Below are 17,524 nucleotides of genomic sequence, written 5' to 3' on the forward strand. Positions count from 1 at the left end.
TCCGTGCACTGCTCTGGTTTCACCAGAAGCGGCTTAGTCATGCTGGCCACATGACCCGGAAGCTGTACGCCGGCTCCCTTGGCCAATAAAGCAAGATGAGCGTCGCAACCCCAGAGTCGGCCACGACTGGACCTAATGGTCAGGGGTCCCTTTACCTTTATATATATTCTTTTTTCTAATATTTTTATTGGTTTTCATGATAACAAACATCTTATGACAATAAGCATTAAGAAATAAAAAAATAAAAATTTGAACAACTGTATCATTTTGCATGTTTGTATTCAATACAATGCCAAAATATGGAATTTCTCCCATCCCCCGACTCCCCTCTACCTCCTCCACGGTTCCACTGTTAAATCATGCATGTCCAAATCATATTTCCATCCATCCATATCTATTTTTATCTATTATGATAGTATTGCAAGTGTTTTTTAGAATCCTGCTGATGTATTTACTTATAAACAATGCTTTGTCATATATGCAATAAAAGTTTCCCATTCATTTTTAAATTTGTTATCATCCTGATTTCTAAGTCTACCAGTTAGTTTGGCCATCTCTGCATATTCCATTAACTTAATTTACCAATCTTTTTTTTTGTGGGAATTTTTTCCTCTTTCCAGCATTAGGCTATCAATATTTGTGCAGCCATAGTCACATACATGAAAATATTTTTATTTTTTTGGGTATTTCTCTTCCTATAATTCCTAATAGGAAGGCTTCTGGTTTTTTAATGAAGGTTATTTTAAACAATATATATGTATTATTTCAAATATCTCAATAAAATTATAAAAAAATAAAAAGAGAACCAACCACATCTTCTCATTCTTGCATTGGAGGCAAAAAGGGAAATGTATCAGCGTTAACGGACAGAAAGAGATTTAGATGCTTGTTAGCTAAACCTTGTGAAGCCCCATGCCTAAATATTTTATTAGTTTATCTGATCTGATCTGCCATAGAGGGCATAGTCCTTTCTCTCTCTCTTTCTGTGGGATTTCTGTTGATTGGTTTGAAAAGCAACCTGCACATGATGTTAACCACAATCCACATATATCCTGTTTCTTTTCTTGGGAAAATGCTGCATTTTGATGCGTTCTCCCCCAAACCGGCTTCGATCTGAATGGAGAAAAATAATTATCTGGCTGCATTTTAAGCAAGTGATGTGTACAAAGTCTCTGACTACATGGGGAGACTTCAGTGCATGCAGCTGTATGCAGCGGGGCTCTCTGCAGATACTCTATGACAGGGGTCAGCAAACTTTTTCAGCAGGGGGCCGGTCCACTGTCCCTCAAACCTTGTGGGGGGCCGGACTATATTTTGGAAAAAAAAAAAATGAACGAATTCCTATGCCCCACAAATAACCCAGAGATGCATTTTAAATAAAAGGACACATTCTACTCATGTAAAAACACGCTGATTCCCGGACTGTCTGTGGGCCGGATTGAGAAGGCGATTGGGCCGGATCCGGCCCCCATGCCTTAGTTCGCCTACCTATGCTCTATGAATTAACTGTATATGAAACAGGGGCTGAGCCTGCCACTATAGGGCCATGTCACTTCACTGAATGCATGATTGAAATTTATTTAAAGGGTCTTGTGTCTCTCTATTAAAGGGGTAGAGATTTTCCAAGGAGAATTATTGCAGCTGGAAGATTTCAGCAGTGTTTGATTATGAGTTAACTTGCTCATTCCTTGTATCTCTGGACGTGGCAGCAGCATCTTCAAAATGCCTTGAACAGAAAACATGCTTGGAACTAGGTTATTTTTTAAAGAGAAAACTCTACCCACAATATTCAAGCTTTTGGCAAAAAGTAATAGTCTATTTTCAGTGTTCACACTTACAATTTTTAGACGTTTTGTGCCAAGTAGAGATTGTAATCAACACAGTGCTAAGGCTGAGGATCTGTCAGTTGCAAGGATTTTCCTTGCATAGCAGAACCTTCTCCCCCTCTTGACTCTCTCCACATCTGTTCTGAGGCCCCCCCCTTTGCAATGCAGGAATCTCTTGCCCAACGTGGGGCTCAAACCCACAGCCCCAAGTTCCCTGTTGCACTAGAGGGAATCCTGGCTTTTGCTAGTGAAATTATATAATTGAATAAGATATAGTTGAATTCTGATATCCTGAAGTACTCTCAACTTTTCTCATAACTTTGGTACTCTGCCTACCTACGCTTGCTCTGCCCATGTGGCTACCCAAGTTTTTGTTTAATTATTTCCCCAGATTCTGCTAGGCTTGTGTTTTTGTTTTCTTGAGGTTAAGGCATCCTATTCAACATTAAGGTGTCCCTAATGACGGTATAGGAGGGACGCGGGTGGTGCTGTGGGTTAAACCACAGAGCCTAGGACTTGCCGATCAGAAGGTCAGCGGTTCGAATCCCCGCGACGGGGTGAGCTCCCGTTGCTCGGTCGCTGCTCCTGCCAACCTAGCAGTTCGAAAGTACGTCCAAGTGCAAGTACATAAATAGGTACCGCTCCGGAAGGTAAACGGCATTTCTGTGCACTGCTCTGGTTCGGCAGAAGCGGCTTAGTCATGCTGGCCACATGACCCGGAAGCTGTACTCCGGCTCCCTCGGCCAATAAAGTGAGATGAGCGCCGCAACCCCAGAGTTGGTCACGACTGGACCTAATGGCCTTTAATGACGGTATGAAAATAAGCAGGTGGTGGCACATCTCATGTTTTAGACCTCATGAATGTCCACAAAAGAACAGGAAAGCTGGTCAAGAGGTTAAGGATTATTCTTTAGCATTTCTCCCATCATGTTTATAAACTTCTTTCCATGGCCTTGAGGGCTAGCAACGTTTTTATTTAAAGAAAAGCTGGGCTTGCTAAATAGCTTTCAACTATGGAGGAAATCCTACAAGGAAAGTCCACATTCTTCTTCAGACTAAGGAAACAACTCACAAAAAAAAAGTTTTCTTACTTCTCTCCTATTAAACCCAAGACTTCATATCATTACATCTATTGTTAGTTTGCCTTTTAAGCTTCTTTTTCATTACCTTCATACCGGACCTGCACTGGGGAGCTTTTTATTTTAATTTCCTTTTGCTTTTCCAGCTATTCTTTGGTCCCAACACACCATTTCTTTATAATTTATTACATCACCACAGGCACTTCTATCAAAATGTTCTTGTAAATTTGTTTTAAGTTGTCTCTATTGAATTTAGTTTGATTTTCTTTCATAACCTTTCTCAGACTGAATAAATATATTTACATGGGAATTTTCCTATATCAAGTGTAAGAGGGAGGAGGATGTTCTGTAATTCGTAATTAGTGGCTTAAATTAAAACTCAATATATGCATGCCAATCAAAACTTGATCACCAAGGTGCAGGATCGGGGCAACAGTGTGTGTGTGTGTGTGTATGTGCAGAATCCCAACAGACTGAAGACTCCACCAAGCAAGCTAAACTTGGCTTAGCATCCATGTTTGGTCTCATCTTTCAGACAGGGCTATGGGGAAGGGTCATAGCTCAGTGGTAGAACATCTGCTCTGCATCCAGAAGGTCCTGGGTTCAATCCCCCATATGTCCAGGTGGAGCTGGAAGAGAACCTTGTCTGAAACCCTAGAGAACTGGTGCTAATCAGTGAAGGCAGTGCTTAGCTAGTGTCCAGGCTGAGGAGAGCAACTCTGATGAGGAATGGTGGGGGCCTCCCCATCCCCATCCCCCTGCTCCTGACCAGGATCCTGAAGCTGCCCATGAGCAGTGGAGCGGTATAGATTTGGAGCAGTGGTTTGCAGAGGGACATAGTTCAAAAGACAACAGCTGGGCAGAACTGAGTGGGGAACAGCTAGGAGAAGAAGAACAGGGAGGGAGAGAATTAGCAGACTCCCTTTCGCTGGAAAGTGTCCAACCGATCTGTTAAGTTGTGGGTTGACATAGCAGACAACACAGCAATTTCTCCAAAGCAGCTCTTTATTTTGTAAGCTGGAATAGAACTGACTAGCAAACAGCTCAGCCGGCCTGCTTTTATAGGCAGCCGGCTGTCAACATTGTAGCAACAACAACCCAGAGTTTCCCGCCTAAAATAACTGACGTGGACCTGAGTGAAAACTATCTACAGGCCTGAGTGAAAACTATCTACAGTATCCCCCTGCTGGCCCAGGGTGAAACTTCAGTACATAACACGATCAGCCATCTTTTTCTCACTGCTGCAACTGAGAGCCAAACAACATGTTCCAATAAAAATAAACATCTTGTGCCGAAAGCATTTATGTTAAACTCCATCCTCCCTTCTGTAATGGCTAGTAGAGCTTACCAACTTCCTGATGCTTGGTGTTTTCCCCACCCTTTGACGATGGCAGTCAGTGATGTGGAGTGGGGACTGGGAAATGTGGAACACGATGTCAGTAGTTGGCTAAGTTCCACCAGCCGCTTTAGAGGTGGCACATTTATAGAACACTGAATATTTGGCCCTGATTGGTTAGGCCAACTGTGGGAACAAAGCATTGTGTCAACTCTTGAAAGCGTTCCAATGCATGTTCTGACGGCAAAACGGTACATCTTGAATAACCCAAGGTAGGTTGAAGCAGGATGAAACCTAAGTGCATATGTGCTAGAACACCCATAAGTTAAATACTGCGGTTGCTACCACCAATTATGTAACATGTTGTGCAACCTCTGGTGTATTCATTCCCATAACATTCCCCATTATTATTCTCATTTTTCAGAGGAAGAATGTAATATGAAGATGATGCTACACCGGTATGGTAAATCATTCGGCTCAGATAAGGGAAACAAGCATGCAAATCCCTTTTCAGCTCTGAAGCTCACAAGACCTTGGGCAAATGGCAATTAATCTCAGCCTAGTCTATAACTTAGGGTTGCCGTAATGCTGAAATGCTACTCAAGATCTTCTTGGAAGGGAAGTATATAAATATTATTGCCCAAGGCCACCCAATGGACCCCCAGGGACTTGAACCAGGGTCTCTCCCAGATCAGCGCCCAGTTCTCCATCCCTGCTATCTCCAACCTCCAGATGCATTGAACTAAAATCCTCATCATTCCAAAATAGCTAGGATGTACCTGGTTAGAGAAGGCTGTTCCTTCCTATCGTTCCACAGTAGCTTTATAAACACCAATGTGAAATGTAAAAGTCAAGAAATGGTGACTATGTGAATGAGCTTGTGGAGGGAAAGGAATAGGCAGAATTACTTCTTTCTAGCTGACAGAGGCTCACAGGTATGGCACCACCACCCAGCTTATCATCCTAAAGTGTTTTGTTTTGTTTTTTTATTCCTCTTCCATGTCTTCACATCTAAACCCAATAGGTATTGGGGAAGGGAAAACACTCTTCTATTGGTTTTCACCTTCCTAATTCCATTGGCTTCTAAAGTTTCTATATCAAGCAACTGCTTTCTGTATTGAATAGTTTAGTGAAGAACCCTGCCCTCCCCTTGTCTACCATGAAACTTCTGCATCTTGCAATGGATTATGGGAAGACTATTGCATTCATGCCCTGCTTGTGGGCTTCCTAGGTGCAGTTATTTGGTCACTGAAGGGAAAAGGATGCTGGACTTGATGCATCATCAAACTGATCCTGCAGGCCTCTTCTAGGCTTCTCTGAGTCTAGGGTGGATCCTAGAACAACACTCAGCACCTTCCTATGGTTACACTTTGCTAACGGCAATTGGCTTTTCAAAAAAATCTTGTTATTACTGGTCTTCTAACTGGGAGCCCCAGATAAACACGTCCCTGCAACACTGTTAGAAAAATCACTGCTCTAACCCAACCTTCTAATTTATCTGTGTGTTCCTTTTCAACAACTGAATGCACAAACCTGCCATATTCCAAGCCTTATCACTGGTCCATCTAGCTCAGTATTGTCTACTTTGACTGGCAGTGACTCTCCAGGGCCTCAAACACAGACTTTTCCTAGGTATGCAGCTCAAGAGCCTTTTAAGTGAAAAACAACAACAACCCAACAACCTGAAATCAAGCCAATTTTGGTTAAAGCAAAGCAACTACCCTACCTCTGAGCCACACCCTCTCCCAACTGACAGTTGAGATGGAGTTGCTCCAACATCCAGCAAGCACATTGCAAATCTATCTCAAATGCTAATCTTTGGATGGGTGTGCAGGCCATGTTTGTGGGAGGAACAGAATTAGCAGGCTTCTGCCCAACTAAAAGCACCAGGCGTGCCAATATTTTGGCACTGGTTATTACTCTTATTCAGGAGTGGGCCAATATTTTGCTGGAATCCAGCTACCATCATCTCCAGCCATTGGGCATGTTAGCTAGGCCTGCTGGGAATGAAGAGTCCAGCAACATAGAGAGGGCACCATATTAGCAGCTGCTATTCTTATTAGTTTGAGGCGCTTGCATTCACAGGTTTCTTCTTACACTTCGACTTCTGTAAAGTGTTGTGTACATGTGTGCATACACAATGCTAGCTTGAATGACAGTATCTCTCAAGTTCCCCTGGCTTTTATCTTAGGGGAAAAGGATATTGGCTGTACTACAGGGTGGTTGTAGCCATACACTTTCCTCATACAAAGAAGGAGGAAATTTATTATGTCTGTCTCTATGAAATAAGTGCCAGTGTTCTTCAGTTCAGAAGAACATGTGAACTAAAGAACGCATGTGTTTTGTACAGTCAAGAACTTAATTCGTTCCAGAGGTCCGTTCTCATCCTGAAGCAAAGTTCTTAACCTGAGGTACTATTTCTGGGTTAGCGGAGTCTGTAACCTGAAGCGTCTGTAACCCGAGGTACCACTGTACATGAATTTGTCAGGGCGCATGTTTCACATTGCTGGACTTTAATGTGCAATTATTTATATGGGGAGAGCTTGAGTGTGAAGCTTCAGGGGTAGGTGCCCCTGTATTTCCGAGTTCAGTCTCTGATGCCGTGGCTTTTAGTTTACTTTCATTAAAAAAACAAACATTTGCTTATACTTGTTTTTGAAGTGCGCACTAAGCCACACATTGCATTTTTTTTTTAAACCACCTGCAGCTACTCCTGATCCACTTGGCAGGTCCTCTGCATTCAGTTCCCCTCATCTCCTGTAGCTGTTGCTGAAAATGTAAGGGAAGTTGGAGACCGACTTATCTTTGGCAATCTCTCAAGCGCAAGTCACTCTTTCTTACTTCAGTTTCTGGTTCCAAATTACTCAAAGTCCCAGACTTACGTCTTAACTGGTAAACTGTTAAGACTTGCATGCCATTAGTGAAAGGGCAGAGAATGAGTGCCCTTCCATTTTACCTATGTGCCAATTCATCTGACATTCCAAGTGTTTGCGTAATGTGTTTCTACATCTCTATCTACGTTTTGCTTTTTCAAAAACAAGGAGCACACTGCACAAAATCTCTTCTCCCCCCCCCCATACACAAACTCCTCTTTTATAGAAACTATCAGACTTCCTAAGCTCCTGCCAAGTACTTGCTTATGCAGTGAACAAATAATGACTTTTCCACCAGGAAGAAAGCATTAATTAAGTGTATTTGTCAGACTTCTATTCTAAAGGGAAGGGGGGGGGTTATCTTTTGGAGGTGTCAGCCAGAGGTGAAAGGCAGATTAGTATGCAATTGAGGGCCTTCCAAGTTAAATCTCATCTTTGCGGTTAGCTGTTAATAATGAAGTTGTCAGTAAAGAAAGAGTTTAATGGTTTTAATTTGGTTTAATTACTTGGAAATGCTTGGAAATGGGACTAGTTTGTTTGCTTGTATTAACTAGAAAAAAAGAAGCAGAGCTTGTGAAAAGGGGAGAGTGCAAGAGGGAGGGAGAAAAGGCTGAGCCACATGCCTGAACGAGGGCAAGTTATAATCTATTCTTTGGTTGCTGAGTTTCATGCCTTGCTGAGAAAGAATACACATATAAATTAACACGGCTTAGTAGTTAAGCAAGCAGCAGAGGGGAACATTTTTTTCCCAACTCCGGAACTCCATTATAACTTTCCTCAAAACCTATTGCTTCATTCTTCTCTTATTTTATTTTTTAAAATCACCTTAGGTAAAAATTTGTGTCAATATAAAACTAAAAACTTGGGTCGCTTTACACAGCTTTTCTCATAAGCATTCACTAATACTTTCCCATAATTCCATTAATGGCTACTAGAGGTTCAAATATAGTCAGATCTGACTGCCCAGGCTGCTTGTCCAGCTGGTGACGGTCAGTGGGCAACCTCAAGGTCCCTTCTCTCTCTTCTTATGGTTCTTTGTTGTTCAGCTGGACTTGACAGTCCTTCAAATAGTGGATGCTTTCAAATAGAGGGCTATCCTCTGTAAAATAGGACATTTGGCCATCCTGTGAGCTGGGGACTGGACACGGCACAAGAAAGAGGAGAGGTGCAAATCAGAAACTCTATGGGGTGATATACACCTGGGCTGAGCATTTAGAAGATTCCAGTTAGTACAGACGTAACAGCTTTTCTAACACCAGTGGTTTGCACTCCCTACAGTCATGTCAAACCATGAGAACTTCAGCACACTCAAACTTCCCCTTGTTTTTTCTCTTTAAACACAATCCAAAGCTGCTGAAAACACAGCACTAGCTGCCTTGCACAGCTCCACTAACAAACGATATAGTGGCACGTCTAAAACAGTCTTAAGATTGCCTACAATGACTGAATGCTTTTATTATTTAACCTAAAAGGGCACCGAACACAAGATTCAGCCTTTAGTAGGTTAAGCAAAATATTTCCTACTTCCTCAGAAAATCCTTCCCAAATTGTATTCATCTTGAGTTAATCCACCATCTACTGAGCGAATTATAGCGTATTTGTTTTGAAAATCTATTTTATAGAATTCTAAAGGGCTGTGTTTTCCTTAGGAAGGGCTTATTCTGCCTTTTCTCCACTTTCCCCTCTTTCCCCCCTTCTTGCTTTTTAAAGAGGGATGCCTGCTAAAAGGCCACGGCGGGTTTTTAATATCCCAAGGTGCCCAGCCCACATGAGTAACAAAATGTAAATAAACACAGCTGAACCAGGAAGAAGTTGGAAGGTTTTCTCATTATAGAAATAAAATAAACAGATGTCCTTAAGCACTTTGGCTTATGTTTGTCAAAGGAATGGAGAACTCTTAGATGTCTGAACAGCAGCAGCAACGGTACATACTTATTAGGCCAATTCTCAAACAAAGCAAAGAATACATGCCATTCTGAATTAGCTAATAGAGCTCAAGGGGAAAGTCTATGTATCTGAGTTGAACCCTCACAATACAGATTTTCACAAACCAACAACAACAAAAATATTTGCAAAGCAAGTAGATTTGAACTTCTACAATTAATTTTGCAGTGCTAGAAAATAAAACAAGTTCTTCTTTCTTTCTTTCTTTCTTTCTTTCTTTCTTTCTTTCTTTCTTTTTTTACAGTGCAGAGAATGATAAAAAGCATCATCGGGCTAACCAGCAGAACCATGAATCAACATGATTCCATTTCAAAGAAGATACTAATTTTAAGGGAAATTAATATGAATACTGCAACCATACGATAACCTAAACTTCTATTCTGATAGAAGTTCCCCTCCTTGAAATTATTAATATACAATTGAACTCTGTTCTGTTCAAGCTTGAGAATACCATAAGAAGACCTGAAGTTAGGAGAGCGTTTAAGAGATTTGTTGCTCATAATAGCCCTATTCAGACATTCTTCATATATAGTAAGGGGGCTGTGCTAGCTGACTTCTCTCCCTTTATCATGTCCCTGTTGCATGACTACCCTCCATGTGCTGGACAATCAGGGTTCTAAATCATGTGCAGAGTTCCTATGCATACAGCAAAACTTGCCACTACATATCTTTGCCCCTCAGTGTGTGGAGGGTGGCAGAGCAGGCGATGGGGAAATGAAAGAGGGCCGAGCTGTTAACAAGAGAAGGATCATGCCTCAATAGGGCTAATGTAAACTCTGTTCTTAAAGGTAAAGGTAACGGGACCCCTCACCATTAGGTCCAGTCGTGACCGACTCTGGGGTTGCGGCGCTCATCTCGCTTTATTGGCCGAGGGAGCCGGCAGACAGCTTCCGGGTCATGTGGCCAGCATGACTAAGCCACTTCTGGCGAACCAGAGCAGTGCACGGAAACGCAGTTTACCTTCCCGCTGGAGCAGTACCCATTTATCTACTTACACTGGTGTGCTTTCGAACTGCTAGGTTGGCAGGAGCAGGGACCGAGCATGGGAGCTCACCCCATCGCGGGGATTCAAACTGCCAACCTTCTGATCGGCAAGCCCTAGGTTCTGTGGTTTAACCCTACATATAGCTGGTGTGCTAAAGGATAGGGCCTGCACATCCTGCCCTTTGCTTACGCTCACAGCATGTATACGATAAAACATGATAAACTGTTGATTTTCATCCCTGTAATTTTGCTAGGTATCAGGTTCATTGGACTAAGAATAAGTTCATTGTACTGAGCTCTGCCCCTGGATCTAACACATAACCACTGGGCCTTGCCTAGTTCCATTATGGGCTCTACCCACTCAGACCCTGCCCAGGGTCTGCAGTATTGGCAAGATCACTTAACCTAGACTTACCAACCTGGTGCCCTCCAGGTATTTTGGACTGCAAGACCCATCATCCCTAGCTAACAGGACCAGTGGTCAGGGATGATGGGAGTTGTAGTCCCAAAACATCTGGAGGGCCAACTTTGCCTATGCCTGGTCCAAAACATGTAGACATTTCCAGGTTGGGAAAGACTAACTGAACCAATAGTCTGCAGGTGGATACAGCGACTGAGTTCTAATGTTGTGCTTTTATCTTGTAAACTGCCGAGATGAAGGGTGGCATAGACATTTAATAATAATAAAATAATAATTACTATTTTCATGGCCTTTGGTTACTTTGTGAATGTGTCCCCCGCCCCGCCCCCCGCAATTCTCAACACAGCGTTGACATGCTTTGTGCCTGTGGATCACCTGAAATGAAATACCTGAAATGTGAGTTGAGCTGCAAAGTTCAGAATGGCTGAACAAACTAATGTGAATAAAGAGTTTGGCTTCAGAATGTGTATGAAGGCAATTAAACAGGCATCCCCAGGCTTCAAAGTTATTATCCAAATCTGGTAGGGTGATCTACCTCCCTTAAATGGAAGCAGTGAGTTTTGGCCCCATTGTGTCTCCTCTTCTACTGACACTCCTTCCCCTTTTTAGCAATAAAGGGCATTAGCATGATGTAATTTCATGTTTTTAGCCCACCTGTTTTTACCCAAAAGCCATAACAGGAAGAAAAGAAAAAAAGCTGGAACTGCTCACCTCAGTTGTTCAGAGATTTGGTTCTATACAGGTTTTGTGATTGTGGAATTAATGCCTGTCATGGGTAATTAATGATGGATTATGTTGCAAGATTTGCATGGGAAACCTACTGACTACAAAAAAGATCAGAGCTAACACAACTAGGATTACTTGAACTTGGTCAAGGGAAAGTAAGCTCATGCAATAATTTGTGAAGGAAAACCCCACTGCAAAATGGTTTTTTGGTGCGTAAGATTTTCCTTCCCACTATATATCCCAAGATGTTAAAATAATGACGATAAAAATAATATTTATCATTGTAATAACAGCAACAAGAACAATGATTATTAGACCATCCTTCCTTCAAAGCTCCTAGGAACTTCCATGAACAAAAACTACAATAAAATACAATGTTTTAAAAATAAACACTGAAACCATAAAATTATCAAAGCTCACAAAATTCCAGCAGCACATGACTCACAACGAACACAGCTGGCCAACTATTGCATCAGCCCCAATGCCAAAAAAACCAACCAAAAAACAAATATGTATTTATCAGTCATCCAAAGGATGGAAATGGAGGGAGGGGGACACAAATGCACTTCTAGTAGAAGAGAATTCTACAGCCATGGTGCCATAACAGAGAAGGCCCTGCTATGAGTCACCATGGAACAAGCCATGGCTGTAGATTAAACTATGATCTGGACTGTTGGAGTGGATCTCAAGGGATGGTTTGGCAAATAATGAGACACTTATATTTAACCTTTGCCTATGGAATCTGACAGTGCAATCCAATACACGTCTACTCAGAATTCTCACTGTGTTCAATGTGGCTTTTTCTTAGTTAAGTAAGCACAGGATTGCAGCACTACTTTATAAATATAGTTATCCTATTAGCATAGCCATTTCCTCTAGACCATCTTTTTACACTTTGAGACCAAAGACAAGACTACTTTGTGAAGTATCATGTGCTCATGAAAACAACAGGTTCAAAGGTTCTATTGGCAGATGCTGAAGGATGCAGAATTCTTAAATTGTTCAACCGCAAATCAGCAATTGTAATCAGTAGATTAGTCCCCAAGGGAAAAAAATAAGGACAGTGCCATGATTAGGAACTGTTGTGCTGATTGAATTAGGCAAAGGTTCCTTCCACACCAGCTGCTTCATCTGGAATTGCTATCCTTTGTTCATTCACATTTTACAGAAAATCTAGACAACGTTACAGCCAATCAATGTTTTCAGTTTTGTCCCCATCTTTTTTCCAGACCCAATTGGTAGCAATTTCCCTCACATACAATGTAACTGAAGTGGCAGCCTATCCATCCAATTTAGCAAAAATGTGGTACAGTGGTACCTTCGTTCACGAACTTAATCTGTTCCGGAAGTCCATTCTTAAACTGAAACCATTTGGCGCGCTTTCCCTAATGAGGCCTCCTGCCGTCAGTGCCCTTCCACCATTTGGATTCCGTTCTTAGACAGGGGTAAAGTTTGCAAACTGGAACACTACTTCCGGTTTTGCAGAGTTCATAAACCGAATCATTTGTAAACAGGACTGTTCTTAAACTAAGGTACCACTGCACTCTGGGAAAGAGAAGAGATCCCAGCAGACTTTAGGGATGCCAAAATTATCAGTCTCTTTAAAAAAGGTGACAGAACTGATTGTGGAAACTATCAAGGCATCTCTCTATTAGCTGCGGCCGGCAAAATTCTTGCAAGAATCTTGGCAAACAGTCTCTTAACAATATCCGAGGTGACCCTTCCTGAATCCCAAAATGGTTTTCGGCCTTTTGGGGGACAGTGGACATGATTTTCACCACTTGACAGCTTCAAGAAAAATGCAGAGCGCAAAACTAACCCCTGTTTATTGACCTGACTAAGCCTTTTGACACTGTAAATTGTAATGTCCTGTGGACTGTCCTTCTGAAAATTGGCTGCCCAGATAAATTTGTAAACATCATTCAGCTCCTCCATGATAATATGACAGCAACAATCGCAGATAACAATGGCTCTCAAAGTGAACCATTCACAGTGGGATCAGGTGTTAAACAGGGTTGTGTTATTGCCCCAACTCTATTCATTATTTTCATTGCCATAATCCTACACTTTGTCGAAGGGAAAGTCCCCACTGGAGTAGAAATCATATATTGAACAGATGGAAAGCTCTTCAATCTGAGCAGGCTGAAAGCAAAGAGTAAGGTTACCGTAACTTCCGTCATAGAGCTTCAGTATGCTGATGACAACGTAGTGTGCAGACGCTCAGAGGATGACCTCCAAACCATCCTAAATATATTTGCAGAAGCTTACGAAAAGCTTGGCCTATCACTCAACATCCCAAAAACCAAAACGCTGTACCAACAAGTACAAAATAACCCCTCTGCAATGCCACAAATCCAACTCAACGGTGTGACGTTGGAAAATGTTGATCACTTCTACCTAAGCAGTTATCTTTCCACAAGGGCCAACATTGATGCCGAAATCCAGCATTGCCTGAGCTCTGCGAGTGCAGCTTTCTCCCAACTGAAGTGCAGAGTGTTGGAGGACCGGGACATTCGCAGGGAAACCAAAATGCTTGTTTACAAAGCTATTGTACTACCAACCTTACTATATGCTTGTGAAACATGGATCACTTATAAATGCCATCTCCAACTCCTCAAAAGATTCCACCAACGGTGTCTCCAAATTTTTTTACACATCACTTGGGAAGAAAGGCAAACTAATATCAGTGTACTGGAAGAAGCAAAGATCACCAGTGTTGAAGCAATGATTCTTCAACATCAACTTCGGTGGACTGGTCATGTTGTGTGGATGCCTGATGATCGTCTTCCAAAGCAACTACTCTATTCCGAACTTAAAATGGAAAGTGTAATGCTGGTGGTCAACAAAAGAGGTTTAAAGACTGTCTCAAGGCAAATCTAAAAAAAACATGTAGTATACACACTGACAACTGGGAAACACTGTCCTACAAGTGCTCCAGTTGGAGAACAGCCTTTACCAAAGGTGTCATGGGCTTTGAAGACACTCGAACTCAGGACACAAGGTAGAAAAGTGCTAAGAGGATGGCATGCTTGGGAAATCCACACTGTGATCACCTCCCACCCAGAAACCAATGTCCCCACTGTGGAAGGACGTGTGGATCCAGAATTGGCCTCCACAGTCACTTACAAACTCATTGTTAAAACCATGTTTATGGAAGACGATCTTACTCAGCTATGAGTGATCGCCGAAGAAGAAGATTATGTGCCTCATCGTCAGTCAGTTCCCATTTCCTGTGGATGACAGGGGGCACTTTAAATATTGATCTCTTCATCTTCTTTTTAAAGTTTCTACACATGCACACACACTAACAACAACAACAACAACAATTTATTTGTACCCCCCCCCCCATCTGGCTGGGTTTCCCCAGCCACTCTGGGCAGCTTCCAACAAAGATTAACAATACATTAAACTGTCACACATTAAAAACTTCCCTAAACAGGGCTGCCTTCAGATGGGAAGGAAACTTACAATTGAAGCACCCTATCCCCAGCAGGGGTCATAAACTGACTGACTGAGGTTCAATTCATCAATTGCTGTTGCCATCCTGAACAGGAAACTATTACAGAGGCAAAAGCCACAGAGAGAAAGATTCTAATTATACTTACAGGGGACCTTTGATGAAAACTAGGCTCAATTCTGAGCAAACATTATAGAACAATATTGACCACAGTACAGTGCTATATTAAGTGTTGTGAGGAATCACCATTTAAATTCTGCTTCCTGCTGGTTGTCAAATGCCTCAGGAGCGCTAAAAGGCACTAGTATAGAGTATCCTCTTCAATCACATGGACTTTCCTTTCACAAGGAGATACCAGAAACCTTCCAAACACTTTAGCAGGTTTCTACATGATGAACAATATTTTAGGACTTTTTACATTTGCCCACATCTAAAGGCAGACAATAAATCCATCTTGCTAATTATACATCCGGCTTGTTATAACCATCATAAAACAAGCCCAGCTGGTAGAATCATAAAATGATGTCAAATTATATTCCCACAGCCATAGCAGCAGTGTTCAAGGCTGTTCGAACAACTGCCAAGTTGGTCATCTCAATCTAATAAATAGCAAACACAGCCTCTTCCACTCCATATTAAAGTACTTAAGCATGTTCTAACTCAAAGAGGTTTTGAATTCATTTGTCATTATCAGTAAAAAAGAAAAAGAAAAAAGCGAAACTGTAATTAGAAAACAAATAAAATGATGACCACCTGCTTTAGAGGTCTGTTGTGGTTATTAATTATTGCTTCACAATAATTGCAAATGAGAAAGTTATGTGAATTCATGCATCTTTTGCTACTTGCAGACATGACCTCTGACGAAATGTCATATGACATGATAGGTGGGGACGAAAAATGAAATTACGTTTTGGTATGAAGTTAGGGCTCAGTTCTCTACCTGAAGGAGAGGAGGGAAAATGGCTCACGTTGCATGTCTCTGCACTTTCACAGTACCAGTTTCCCAGAGTTCCTTGGTACAGAGTCATGAAAGTCAAACAGTTTTGAAACTGGGCTCTATATTTTTGTACAGGGCTCTGTCACCTTAGCACAACAAATCTGCTTTTTAAAATAATCACAGTTTTCGCAGTTTGGAAAGCAAGAGGGAAATGCATTGAAGAGTGTGGGATGAATGAAGAGTTTGCTGAATTAGGCCAGTGGCCCATCAAGTCCAGCATCCTGTTCTCACAGTGGCCAACCAGGTGCCTGAGCACAAGAGCACTCTGCCCACCTGTGATTCCCAGCAACTGGTATTGAGAGGGAAATCACCTTTGACAACAGAAGTCAGATATAACAACCAGAGATAATCTAACCTCCATGTAAGCTTCCTGCAAGCAAATCAGGATGAATGCTCAATAAGTACCGTATTTTTCGCTCTATAAGACGCACCAGACCACAAGACGCACCTAGTTTTGGGAGGAGGAAAACAAGAAAAAAAAATTCTGAATCTCAGAAGCCAGAACAGCAAGAGCGATTGCTGCGCAGTGAAAGCAGCAATCCCTCTTGCTGTTCTGGCTTCTGGGATAGCTGCGCAGCCTGAATTCACTCCATAAGACGCGCACACATTTCCCCTTACTTTTTGGGAGGGAAAAAGTGAGTCTTATAGAGCAAAAAATACGGTAACTCATCCACCCTTAGAGACATGCTGCCTCTGATAGAAGAGGCAGCAAACAGACTTTATGACTAGTTGACTAGTTGCAAATGCTAATTTTGAATTTTGAGGGAGGTTTGTTCCTGTGGTTTTTAGCTTGAGGAGACATTCAAACCACACCTGCAGTCCAAAATGGCACAGTCCAGTACCAGATACATCACACAAAGCCTGCTATTTGCGTTTATCTCTTTTACACAAGCCTTATCTGAGAAAAGCCCCAACCAGGTGCTGGGCAGAGGGGAGTCTATCTAAAATAACTGGTACCTTGATCGAGCAGGAGTTCTTGTATCATGTCTGCTTAATAAATTGTTTTTCTTTTCTTTTTTGAGAGCGAAAAACCTTGACAAGAAAAACAGCTCATTGTCCTATTTTGGAGAAGTCGAACAATACTCTTTTGAAGAACTTGAGTCTCTTGGCCTTGTGATGGGATGTTAATTAAATTTTCACATGTTTGAGGGAAATACCACTGGACTTAGTTATATTAAATATATTCTGAAGAAAAATGAGCAACATCTGCTAGAAAAGCTGGCGTATTAAGCCGCCCTTATAATTTTCAATGTGTTCTGGGTGGACAAGCAGCAACGGGGGCGGTTGGAGGGGGGAGGGAGAAGAAAAATTCCACAATACCTTCCCATATCTGGATGCAAACGTTCCCGTGAGTAAGGAGTGAAAAATAATTATCGTCTCATCCAAGTCCCACACAAAAACACGCTGTGGTGAAAGACAGAGGGGTTGGGGAAGACAAAAATCATACCATATTAGTTGCAGGAATATATTTGTTTGGGATCCAGCCTTCCTCAAACCAGTGCTCTCCAGATATCTTAGACTAGATATATATCATCAACACATTCTTGTTATCTTCACTCATCCAGTTCCATCACCTTAGCCAGCTGAACATTGGTTGCTTCTAGAAACAACTCCATATTTTCTCTCCTTATGACACCTGCCTATCATACAAACCCTTTATAAGATCTTTTCTTTTACATAAAGGTTGGGGAACTTGATCTGGCCACAGTGTGCCAGATCCTTATCTCCTCCACCACTTATGGCCCAAGTTTGAAAGGAGTGTCAGGACCACCCACCTGTCAATCACCTGAGATCGCCATAAAATCAGCTGATTATCTTTGGGACTTCAAATCAGCGGGCTTGATGTCACCACACATCCAGCTGGCTTTCTGCAGGGATCAG

The 17,524-nt window shown here is 41.9% G+C and overlaps 1 protein-coding gene across 3 annotated transcripts in view; it reads right to left on the reverse strand.

Annotated features, from left to right (window-relative positions):
• The window catches only part of EYA2 (EYA transcriptional coactivator and phosphatase 2), a 129,731-nt gene that overhangs the window by 22,168 nt on the left and 90,039 nt on the right, over positions 1-17,524 (reverse strand). For all 3 annotated transcript variants that reach the window (XM_081867781.1, XM_081867779.1, XM_081867780.1), the window contains exon 9: positions 16,964-17,047. In XM_081867781.1, the coding sequence (XP_081723907.1) occupies positions 16,964-17,047 (84 nt within the window). The remainder of the gene's footprint in view (positions 1-16,963; positions 17,048-17,524) is intronic.

The sequence above is a fragment of the Podarcis erhardii genome, assembly GCF_964252035.2.
Source record: "Podarcis erhardii genome assembly, chromosome: 6".
NCBI classification, from domain to species: domain Eukaryota; kingdom Metazoa; phylum Chordata; class Lepidosauria; order Squamata; family Lacertidae; genus Podarcis; species Podarcis erhardii.